Source organism: Cryptomeria japonica, chromosome 4 (assembly GCF_030272615.1).
Source record: "Cryptomeria japonica chromosome 4, Sugi_1.0, whole genome shotgun sequence".
NCBI lineage: Eukaryota > Viridiplantae > Streptophyta > Pinopsida > Cupressales > Cupressaceae > Cryptomeria > Cryptomeria japonica.
The window spans coordinates 773,752,330-773,764,890 of NC_081408.1; the positions used below are offsets into that span (position 1 = coordinate 773,752,330).

The 12,561-nt window shown below is 37.5% G+C and overlaps 1 protein-coding gene across 1 annotated transcript; it reads right to left on the reverse strand.

Annotated features, from left to right (window-relative positions):
- Positions 1–702: 702 nt before the first annotated feature.
- Positions 703–2,111, reverse strand: LOC131066608 (galactinol synthase 2-like). Its single transcript, XM_059219500.1, has 4 exons — positions 1,775–2,111; positions 1,361–1,681; positions 1,125–1,259; positions 703–915 (listed from the first exon to the last, which is right to left on the reverse strand). The coding sequence occupies exons 1-4, from the start codon at positions 2,069–2,071 to the stop codon at positions 703–705; spliced, it is 966 nt and encodes a 321-aa protein (XP_059075483.1). The 5' UTR covers positions 2,072–2,111.
- Between the last annotated feature and the right edge of the window lie 10,450 nt (positions 2,112–12,561).

The following is a 12,561-nucleotide window of genomic DNA, read 5'->3' on the forward strand; positions in this document are numbered from 1 at the left end:
TTTATCCAATGAAACCTCTCAAACTCTTTATCCATCCATTGTATAAAAATAATTTATAATACAATTTTATTATATAAAACTTTATTTTAATATAAAAATATAATACTACTTTCTTGTTATTCTTGTAAAGAAAAAAAAAAAAATTTAAAATAAAAATATCTATAATACAATTTTATTATATAAAACTTTATTTTAATACAAAAATATATAATACTACTTTCTTGTTATTCTTGTAAAGAAAATAAAATAAAATTTATATCCATTCTATTGTTCATAAATATTGTTCACATTTATGAATTCTACATTAGAAAAAGTACGTTCACTTTAAGATTGCAACAATTCTTTTATATCATTTTCCAAACATGAAATCCTGTATATAATGCTTTATTCCACCTACCGCATATTTACAAAGAACACAACTTGCTAAAGAGTTCAGATAAAACTGATGGCAAATATCTTTCTTCCTCATATTCCAGACATGAAACTCTGTATATATTGCTTTTTCCAGCGATCATGTATTTACAAACAACACTGCCAGAAAACTTCCATGAGCATTCATACATATAAAAACGTATAACGTTACCCAAGCACAAATCTTGTTGACAAATACCAACATATAACATGAAGTTACCCAAGCACAAATCTTATTGACATATACCAACATATAACATAAGATTATACAGTCATAAGCAGCAGGTCACATTAGGCTGCTGGAGTGGCATGGCTGAACTTGGGTTGTCTTGCACCCCCTAATGGCCATGATCTTATTTTCCTTGAATTTGCTTCAACCCCATTTTCTCCCTTGACTTCCAACGAGGAATCGTTATAAATACTCCACCATCTCTCCACGAAAATTCTCACGTCCTCCCTATCCATATTTTGCTCCTTCCCACTGAACCTCCATGGCTTTGCTCCCTGTCAAAAACACAACCCATTTAACCAAGGATGTTCTTATTACAAGAGAAATCAGAATTGAACCTACATAATATAAGTTCTCAAAATCCATGAGATTGATTTGCAAAGCTTCTGTGATGATTGTGTGTGAAACTCAAAACCTTTACAGACTACAATGACATGTTCTTACTAGAACTGAAATGAAAAGTAATATAATAGAGGAAAGTTACATCTGCACAATAATGGACCACTTTTGTTCTATGGATGTCAACTTTCTCAGGGTGACGCCACAGCATGGCAGTAACAAGATTGTACTCTGGGGAAAGTGGTCTGTACACATCCCGGAAGAACATATTGAGAAAGTCCTGCAAAATAATTACATACCCATTAACAAACAAAGACCAATTCAATAGTAAACTACTATTTTATATCTTGTTTTTTAAGGAGCTGTAATTGATAAATATACCTGTTCTGCAAAACATGTTGGAGTTGTAACCTGTAATGTCTCCATGATAGAATCGAAGACCAATCTGCTAGGCTCAAAAACAAACATCCCAGCATTGAAATAGAGATGAGGAGGTTCACCAAATTCAAGAGGCCACTGCACTTTCTCTGGGCATTGCTGGCAGTATCCAATCTTATATTGAGGAGAATGACTCCATGTCTTCTCACAGAAGCAGTCCATAACACCATACAAATACCCATCTTCCCTCTCGAACAAATCATCGATATTATGATAGACTTGTGTATCGGCATCCAGGTACACCATCTTGCTGTAATCTTCAAACTAAATGATTACATGAAGATCAAAAAACATCAGTTGTCTCTCATGAAAACAATAACAAAGAAGAAAGTAATTTGCAGAGTTTTGTTATTTTACCTCCCAAATTCGAAGCTTGGAGTAATTGAGAACATAATAAGCCATGGCAAACTCTACCCCACAGTGGGGAGGACTGATGGGTTCAATCTCCCGAAGAATACAAGCTTGGCGGCGCAGCTGCAATCTGTGATCTTCTGGAACGTCTGGTAAAACTGCAACCACAAGAGGGTATAAACTTCTGACTCTTCTGAGACCCTTTGCAAGCCCAATCACTCCCTTCACATAATCTCCACCCCCGGCCAAGAACGTAACATATGCTCTTTCACTCTTTCCACACCTCCTATCTGCAGGAGCCATTGTGAAAATATGCAAACAAATGTATGTAGAGTAATGAGAATGTAAGGATAATGTTGGAGAAGATAGGGCAGGATGGCAGGGAGTTATAAAGGCATGGTCAGTGAATAGTTGGTAACCATTTGTCTGTGTGGGAATCCACCTTAATGGCTATGTGTCGTGTGGATGAATAGTGATGTTGTGAGATATCCACGAAGCAGAAGCTCAGTAGCCACCTGGCAGGATTGTATATTCCACGCCTCCGCCTCCTACGGATCTCAACATGATTTGAAATCTTATATTGGGGAGATTTATGTCGGCATCTCAAGCTCTATGAGAGACTGCTGTTTTTTCCAAAGCTCACAAGGATGGTGTGTACCCTGTGGTAGTGCACAGATGGTGTGGTGTGTGCCCTGTGGTAGACAGGCGGTGTCTATTTAGTCGACATAATGGTTTTTTTTTTTAATAGTCAAACATTTTCAACAGTAGTAAAAATGATCATTGTGTCGATTAGATATCCATTTTGGTGGTGTACATGGTAATTGAGTCAAGGATGATTTCGTGTACTGTTCATATTTGTCGAATTCATGTATCAACCAATCAAAAATTAATGATTTATATATAGTAACCATACCAGTTTCAGATATTAATAGCTTTCTATGACGGATGATATATGAAAAAAAAAACACAAATAGTAAACTTATTCATTTCAAACCATATAATAACTAGTAATCGCACATTAGTGAATGGGTATGTCGAAGAGGTGTGTGTCATGTCTCTGCCAACCTAAATAGAGTCACAACCTTATAGATTAGCATAAACCTTACAAATACAAATTGTGGGCCTTATTAATAAGCCTAGGCAATGTGATTAGTGAAAGGCCAACCAAAATTAAGTAAAATAATTGCTAGCAAAGGGTCGACTGAATAGATAGAGCCGACTAGCATGGAAGTCATAAGGAAGAAATACTAAATAAATAACCAAACCTAGGCAATGAATAATTGCAAAGGCCAACCTCCTAGTATTAGCAACCACAACAAGACTAGGCCAAACCCTTTGAAGTGTTCGCCCTTTTCAGGAAAATTAAATTAAAGCAAATCTATAATAATAAGAGACTGGCCTTTTGAAGAGTTGTCTCGCTTGAAAGGGTTTCCACTTTTTTGAATATTCCCCCCTCTTGAAGAGGTAAAAGAAGATAAGATGGGAGTTCATAAGGGAAGCTGGAAAAGAAGATATATTAGTCAATTTTAAAAGAAGAATTTTGAGTATAACAACCGATGCATAAATAAGTTATAAGAAAATTTGAAAAGGGGGATATATGTAGAATTGTGAAGGATAATGTATCTATGAGTAGATTATTAAATAATATCAGAAGTTTTAATTTACTGGCATCAGGGATATTGAAGGATCATATCAAATTGGATATAAGATATCAACATTCATGAAAATAGTAGACTTGTGAATTAAAATGTATTTGGTATGCAATGTGGATAAATGTTATTATACATCTATGGTCTTAAATATATCTTTGGCCAAGATATTAATAAGCTTTGCCAATCTATTGTGTTTCTTCAATTAATAAATTTATCTCTCTCTTGTCCCCACAAGCAAACATACATGGAAATACAAGGAAATATGTTAGGGATAGGTAGGAGATCACCCCAAGTGGATAGAATTGTCTTAGTTGGATGCTCCTACCATTTGTGGGCCAAGGGGCAAGTTGTCTTAGTTGGATGCTCCACAATCTTGGTCTTAACAGTCTTTGGACACCCTTTCATGGTTTTCCTCTCCAAACTCTACTATGGTTGGCTATGGGGAATAAGCTAGGGTATAGGTTCTAGTAGAAAACTTATTTATCATTCCACATGATGTTAATTGCTTATTAACTCTCAAGCTCAATAACTTTTAAATGAGTTAACTTTAGAATGTTATTGGTAAAATCAATTATATTGTTGGAATTGTTAATTTTGGGCCAAAATAGGTCTATCCCAATTTGGACATTACAATTGGTATCAGAGCATTGTTCCTACCAACCTATAGGACAAACCATCCTCTCGAGCACACCCTAACAAGTTTACAACACAAGACTAGAACTTATTGATAACCATGTCATTAATTAGTCCAAGAATGATAGAACTAACAATCACTCAATACCCCAATGTACAAATTGAAATGTCAGTCAAATGAGATCAAATTATTCACTATTAAGAAAGATAAGTGATCGAAAGGCATAAATATGAAATAAAATTATAGTAGTAGAATTGATATCAAAATGTATACAAACAATAAAAAATGGATAAAAGTAACTTGCTTCAAATTCGCAAATAAGCACATTTTCAATAATAGAGATTTTCGACAAAATCCAAATTTATTAACTTAATAAGCACTAGGGGAGAGGAGCCATTAAGTGTGCAAGGACCTAAACGTGTGATAGGTCTTAGGTAGCTAGGGGCCCAATCGTGTCTGTCTAACCACCCCGTACATGACGTGTGTCCCACCACATGTTCAACATTGAACAAATAAATAATACCCCCTATCGCTCTCCTTGTCCTCGATGCTGGTGGGGGTAATACATCAGCTCTCCTCCTCTGAGTCAACCGTCTAAACTCGTCAATCCCTCCCACTGCTGCTATCACCTCTCCTACTCTCTCCTCACCCCCAGCTTTAATAGCCAGACCTCCTCTCCCTCTATCCACCACTGCTCATCGCACTGCTCTCTCCACCTGAACCCCTCTGTCACCACCATCTCCACCCCTGTCTCCTCTCCTCCCTCGATCTCCACCCCAATCTCCTCTCCTAGCCTGATCTCCTCTCCTCCCTCTGTCCCCTCGCCGACCTCGGCCACCTCCTCTACCATCGCCACCATCATCCCCTCCACCATCCCCACCCCCCACGTCCAACTCCTCTCCATCCTCTCTCCATCTCCCTAGCCTCTCGGGCCGCTCATCATCCTCATCATCGTCAAAAGCGGGAATCATCTCCACTGGATCTGATATCCTGGCAACAGCATGTGCTAAAAACAATGTGGTGAACTCCTCTGTCATACCTGCATCTACTACCCCATAGGTGTAGTCCCATATCTTGTCGGCTAACTGAAAGAACTCCTTAACTGTCATTGTGCTATCAATAGTGGGTCTCCACTCTGGTATATCGTGTCTCTGTCGAGCATACAAGCATGCTCCCTATGGAACTCCCTACTGACGACCATACTGTCGCAACACCCGGCTATGCAAGAATCTCTTGATAACAAAAGATGTTCTCCCTATCAAAAATTGGGACATATAGACATAGGGCATCTCCATACCATCCACTGCCCATACCTTGCACTCTATATATGGTCGCCAGATGACCATATCGATATCATCCAAAACTCAACTCCAGTGCTCTAGTTTTTCCAGCTTACGCTGGACAACTATCCCTCGATATCCATATGCATAAGTGCACCCAGCAGGCCTATCTTTGTTAGCCAGTGGCCTGGCTGCGGGAATATGCTCTCATGCCCATACCTATAGCAATGTCACTCCAGCTGATAAAATGCTATAACCTAAGTACACCACCTGATGTAGATCCCTGTATAAGTGGGTCAGCATAGCCGACCCCCATGCAAAGCGATGACCCTATGTCACCATGTCCTCTAGGACCAACCCCCATCCTACTGCCAGTCCCTTCGACCTACCATCGGGACATAAGAAACCACCTATGAAACCTACCATTACTGATGGTAAAGGAGCGTAATCCAAATCTATGAACTCCTGTGAGGGGATCTCATATCCACAAACTGTATATTCCTGCAGAATCTGGTGAAGTGCCTCTGTCCCGCTCTCCTTTGTCTGCTCATAAGGTAACGATGCACCTAGCACAGGAATCCGCAGAATCTGGTAGCAATCCTCAAGTGTCACTGTAATCTCCCCTGTCGCCAAATGGAAGGTGTTGGTGTCGCTATGCCACCTCTCAGTCAATGTTGTCAACAAAACCTCGGTTAATGATAAACCGGGGCATCTCTAACAAAGAGGATAGGCCACACCTCTCAATAATATCCCTGTCAGCATGTGTCAATCGTGGTATCAATGACCACAGTCTCAAAAATCACTCTCGCAACTGAACCACTCCAATGCGCTCTTGTCAAAAACCAAAACAAGTCCAATATCAGTTTCCTCATCAAATCCATTCATATAAAAATCAAATTCATATCAAAACTTGAAACTTTGCAAATCTAATCAAGTTCCACATCATATCAATCCATTTTTATATCAAATCATATCAACTTGTAAAACAACTCAAGTTCCACAATCATATCAACTTGTAAAACAACTCAAGTTTCATAATCAAATCAACTTGAAACACAACTCAAGTTTCACATTCATATTAGCTTGTAAAACAACTCAAGTTCTACAACTATATCAGCTTGTAAAACAACTCAAGTTCTACAACTATATCAGCTTGTAAAACAACTCAAGCTCCACATATATATCAACTTGAAACAATGCAAATCAAATCAAGTTCATATCAAAACATCCCTATCAAAAACCACATCATATCAAATCAACATCAAATCAATATCAACTTGAAACATTGCAAATCAAATCAAGTTATATCAAAACTCATATTGGACAACTTATCAAAACGATAACAGTAGATATGCAAACTGACAATTTGCACCTATCCCGACAACACTGGCAAAAACTTACCTATCTTTCTTCATCCAAAATCTTACTTTACCCAAATTTTTTCGCTTATGCACTAAACTATTTTATCTACGTGTTAAACTGTCGGTTATGTGCTACACTATCCTCTCAGTGCGCTACACCATTCACCCTATCCGCTAGCCAACACCTATGTGCTACCCTATCTTATTTATGTGTCACTAAAACTACCCTAAGCGCTAAAAACCCCTATGTGCTATCTTATCCTGGCCCTGCACTGCAAACCTAACCCTATGCGCTAGGTATCTCCTACGCACTACCCATTTTCCCCTTTGTGCTACCCTGTGCTCCTGGTGCACTAACCTAACCCTAAGCACTACCCTAACCTACCGTTGTGCGATCCTAATCTACTCGGATGCTACCCTATTTTATCAAACCCTATACGCTACGAAACCTATCGTATGCGCTACGGTTTGACCCCGGTGCACTAAACTGTTAAATTCACATGACAAAATTCAAAAACATGATCAAAAACAACAAAACAAAAATCCAAAAGGGGTCAAAAAGGATGACTTACTAGTGGTCGATATGTGGCAGGCCTCCGATACCTCCAAACACGCTCAAATCGATGAGATGCATAAGGAATCAGTTTTTTGTCTTTTTCTCCAAGTGTCACTTTCTCCAAAGTCAACAAGCACAAATGAGACAAAATAATCACTTTTTACCTTTTTATAGGGTAAATAAAATTAGGTTTGCATGAGCGAGCACGTAAATTGCTCGTGGGCTCATTTCTAACCCTCGCAAACATCATTATCAAGAGATGAATCAATTTATCGCATTCAACATAGACAAAAATTTAAAATGCAATCAAATTTATCAAAACAAATCAAATTTTCAAATTTTGATTCATCTCCCGAGGGGGCATTATCAACATCGTTTATCAAATCTGGGGCACGACATGAACATTTCGACATGACATCACACCGATCATAACCAAATCATGACAACACATCATTTTCTTTGAATCAACATGTGCACACACATCACTTCAAAGAGGGGAAAAATGTAGACGTATAAAATGGACCATATTCCTAAATGAATATTTAATGTTCATTCCTCTATTTAGTTAAATCTAATTTAATTAAATCGCCCACATTCTTCTATTTAATTAAATAAATTATTCAATTTGTTTATTTAAATTCACTTAAGCCCTTTGCATCATTTAATTGAATAAAGCATTTTATTTAATTAAATCCCTTTTCTATAATTTATTATTAAATTTACATTTAATTAAATAGTTTACCCCAATTAAATAAATCCAATTTATTTAAATCCTCAATTTGCAACCAAATTGAAATAAAGCAATTTATTTTAATTAATCCTATTATCCCTCACCCACTTGCATTTTCCTACATCTCCCACTTGCATCCTAACCCTATTCCTAATTTCTTCTAGAATCCATCTAATCCTAATCAATTAACCCAAACCCGTTCATTATCCCCTTTCCCTAAATTTCAGAAGGTCACTTCTCAAATTTGGAGTAAAGTCTTCAAAAGGCATTAAAGCCTTTATGCCTTCAACAAGCTAACTTGTTGAATACCCCCAAATTTGGAAGGACTCTTACAAATTTGTCCCCAAAGTCTTCAAACCATTAATGGTTAACTAACCCTTAGTGGCATGGTTAGAGACTTTTTGCCTAACTTAACCCTCATCTAACCCAGGGGTCTTATCAAGCATTCATTGCTTTGACCATGGTTATCTCTTTAACCTTTGCACAAGAGTTTACCCTTTGGGCAAAAGCTTTATCCATTGGATAACCCTAACCTGACCTTAACCCTTACCTCCTAAGGTAACCATGAGGTCTTCTCAAGCATTTAATGCTTCTTTCATCTCCTCTCAAGCAGTCTTATGTTGACAATTGTCACCATTTCATTGGTGAAAATTATAAACATGGATTGATAACTTTCAATCCTGACCCTTGATTAATTCCTTCAATCTTGACCATCCATTGCCCTATTTTCACTATAAATAGATCTCTCATTCCTCCATTTTAAGGATCCATGCAAGCTTTTAGTATCTCATTTATGCTCAAATTTATCAATACATCTAGCTTCTCTTTGTAATAGGAATTAATCTAATAAGCATTTTAGACTATTTCCTTTATCATTAGCTTAAATCATTAACTAGTATATCATGTTAGGATAGTATTGCTACTGACCTTTTCATTTTATAATCTAGTTTACTTCATTTCTAAAATCATGCATAGATAGGATGCATTTCATGCTAAAATAAATCTAAAGCATCCCTCATTCTTGCATTCGTCATCCCTAAGTCACTTTTCTCAGTGATTTGAGAGCAAAGGCATTGGCTTGAGGGACCTTGTAAGATAGAGAACCATGGAACCTACCTTGGGAAGTTGAGTCATTCTTCATGACTCCATAACTTGCACCAAGAAGTCTTGTGGGTATGTGGACAAGTCTCTTTGAACACATTTTAAGTTTCATTGACCCGTTTTTCCTACACACATTTCTGGCACCCACTATGGGGCACTACCCCATTAATCAAATCGGTTTTTTAATATAATCACTTTTGCAGGTACGCGGGAAACAGGAATCGGCACGTGGGGAACATCCCTTAGCGCATTTGGTTAATCTTCCAGCGCATCCAGCTCACTATTTAGCGCGTGGGACTCATTCCCCAGAGCGTGCAGACCATCACTTAGCGCATCAACTTTACTAACATTTTCCTATAGGTCTCGGCATGGAAAAACAACATAGAAGCGCATTTCAAAAATAGTTCAGCGCATCGGGTCTTTCCGATAGCGCATCCCTGTCATCTTGTAGCGCTTACTGTCCTTTCTGTAGCGCATCACAGACAGAAGGAAAAAATTAAAATTGTAACCGATTTTAAATTTAGACTTGTTTAAATCCACAAAAGCCTGTATTTTTCTAACTACTTTGGTGGGTATTTTACAGGATTTCTGACATCTTATTGCACGGAGGAGCTTAGTGTTATTTTTTAGAATTATAAATAGTTTAAATTTTTACTAACTTATTTAAGTTAGTTAGAATTTAAAGTCTTTTTAATTCTTGTTAAATAAAATTGAACTCACCTTGTTTGGGCTATAAAAAGAACCACAAAAATAATCTTTTCTTGTTTTTCTAGGAGAAAAATTTTCAATTGGGTTCTAAAAAGAACAAAGCAATTTTTCCATTTTGCAAACAAAGGTGTTTAAAAAGAACTTCACCATCCTTTGGTGCATAAAAGGATCCACTTCAAGTTTTTCCAAAGTAAAAGAATCACACATGTCCAAAATCATTTGCAACTAGAGAGGGAAGATCTTCCCCTTTTGATCAATTTCTTTTGTTGACCAAACATCGAATTTACTTAGTTGACCAGTTCTTTTTCATAGATCATAAAATCATTGCCTGAAAAGGATAAAATAAACACCATGTTTTCGTGAAGCAACATCTCCATATAGATTTTAGCAAATCACTGCCTTGAAAGATAAAAAGAACCTTGTTTACTTTGTCTTGAAAGTGGAAGGAATATGCTCTCCCCTTAACTGGGTGATCAAAAAATCGGACCACTCTTACGCTTTCAATCATATTGCATTAAATTCTTTAGCAGGCCTGCCTTCCCGAGGGGTTGAAAAACTCTTAAATCCATTTTTGGCCGGTGTGAAGGGAACGACCTAAGTGGGAAACGGCTTTGAAGCCAAGTGTTCCAACCCACTATCATCAAAAGTGGAAAGTGATTAAAGTCCTTTTCAATAGTTGCGCGCAGCAATTAGCCTTCCCCTAGTATCCTTGAGATACATAAAGCCTTTGTTCTAAAGTTTGGGAAGCCTCATGAGGGAGTTTATCACTGACGGTCAAATGAGAAGCCTGATTATGAACTTTAGCATAGAAACTTTGAGCCGAGTCAGTATCCAGACATTTGTAATATCATAGTGCAAGGGTGGGGAAGAATCTGCCCCCAAGATCACTCACCATATATCTCCCAAGATAACTACTCAATTGTGAATCAATTCACTTTGGGTTAAGTTCTAGCAAAAGGTAAAAAAATGGGCCCCCCCTAAGGAGTGACACGGTCGTTTGAGCTGACGGAGTATCGAGACTAGTGGGCTATGATATTACTTATGACTCTTGAATAAAGAGTCTGACTGAAGTGCATGTTGTATCTAAACCTGTCAAAACATTGAGGATTTGAACACATCCTCGTAGAACATACACTCATTGTTTAGATTAAGCAAAATGGTTGTCTCTTTGGTGTTGTGTCTTCATTTGTTGTTTCAAAAAATCATTTATCATCACTGAAAACTCAAAATAAAATTCCAAAAATTGTAGAAAAGCAACCAAGTCAAAATATCAGGGCAGTTTAGCGCATAAGAGCAACCTCTTAGCGCATGGAAACCATCATTTAGCGCATTTGACCTTTACCTTAGCGCATTAGGTCTTAACTTTAGCGCTTCGTAAAAATCCAAAACTGGTAGTTTAAAGTAGCGCCTTTTGAAAACAGTCTAGCGCGTTGAAGCATCAGCTTAGCGCGTGGAGATCAAACTTTAGCGCATTAACCTTTTGAACCAAGACAAAATCAAAGCAATCTAGTTAGCACATCACAGGGGGTAGCATAGCATGTGGGGTCTTTTCTCTAGCGCATTGAGGACTTTCTGTAGCGCATTGCATCTCTGTCTTAGCGCATAGCCAAAACTAGGAAAATAGGGGGCAAAACAGAGGTCATTTTTGAAAATTTTGAAAACAATTTCGGGAGCTTTCCTTCCTTAGCCTAAACTTCATCAAACAAAAAAACAAAACAAAGTATCAAAAAAAATATTCTCAAAATAAGTTTTCTATTGAACAAAGTTGTCCAAAATCTAAAAACTAGTCGCAATATAACACATCTCTCCTATCAAAATCAGGAAACCTCATCACAAGTATCAAATAGGTCCTTCAATCAAACGGATTTCTATCCCAAAACACACTTGTTTTAAAAATCCAAGTTGTCAAATCGAGTTTCCATATCAGGAAAGCTTGTATTCCACATCATTTGACACACTTTGTCATGAGGGGGCATCTAAACCTTCATTTTGATAAAGTAAAACTTGAGTTTCCAAAACAAGCTAAACTAAATCCAAAACAAATCAAAGGAAACCATTGATCGCTTGTGCGTGACTAATCCTCATATTCTGAGAAGAAATAACATTTATCATAACACTAAGTTGAGAAAACAACAACCCAGTTCTCTAAAACTTGCCAAACGGAATAAATTTTTATACATAAATCGCCAACTCTTCAAATCTCATCGAACATTCCTTCGTCATATGTGCTTGCATCTTCAAGACAAAACAAACGAATTTGACAAGGAACCATTGAGGAGTAGAGCATTCTGTCAAAAGTCAAAATTCAGTCAACACCTGAATCAAGGAGGAAAGATCAATTTGGCCTTCTTTCCCAAAGAGTGCATCACTTACAACATACCCTGATTTGAACCACCAACCCCTGAACAAAACATTGAAGAGGAGTTTGTTCCTTTTGTCACTGAAAGCTTTTATTAGATGTCTGTTGTTACTCTCTCTCAACGAAACAATCAAAGCGAAATGCAACCAAAGTCCAGCATGAATCGAAGATTATCAAATCCTTTCGAGTGTCCAAATCTAGAGGATGCCAAAATTTCTGAGGAACTCCTCCAAGAATGTCAAGAAAGCGCTTCATTTTAAAAACTTGTGGAAAGACTCATGGAAAACGACAAGCAAAAATATCTACTCATGCTCACAAGCAAAGGAGTTAAACTTCCTGAAGACCTTGGCACTGACATTTTTAGAACAAGGTCTTGATATTATGACTATCAAGAATGACAAAGAGAGGAAGA

Bases quoted from the DNA above. Each gene is read 5' to 3' on its own strand.
- LOC131066608 (XM_059219500.1), bottom strand. From the start codon at position 2,071: ATGGCTCCTGCAGATAGGAGGTGTGGAAAGAGTGAAAGAGCATATGTT. The intron at 1,682-1,774 runs GTAAAATAACAA...GTAATCATTTAG, and splicing joins CCAAGCTTCGAATTTGGGAG to TTTGAAGATTACAGCAAGAT. The intron at 916-1,124 runs GTAACTTTCCTC...TGTTTTTGACAG, and splicing joins TGGTCCATTATTGTGCAGAT to GGAGCAAAGCCATGGAGGTT.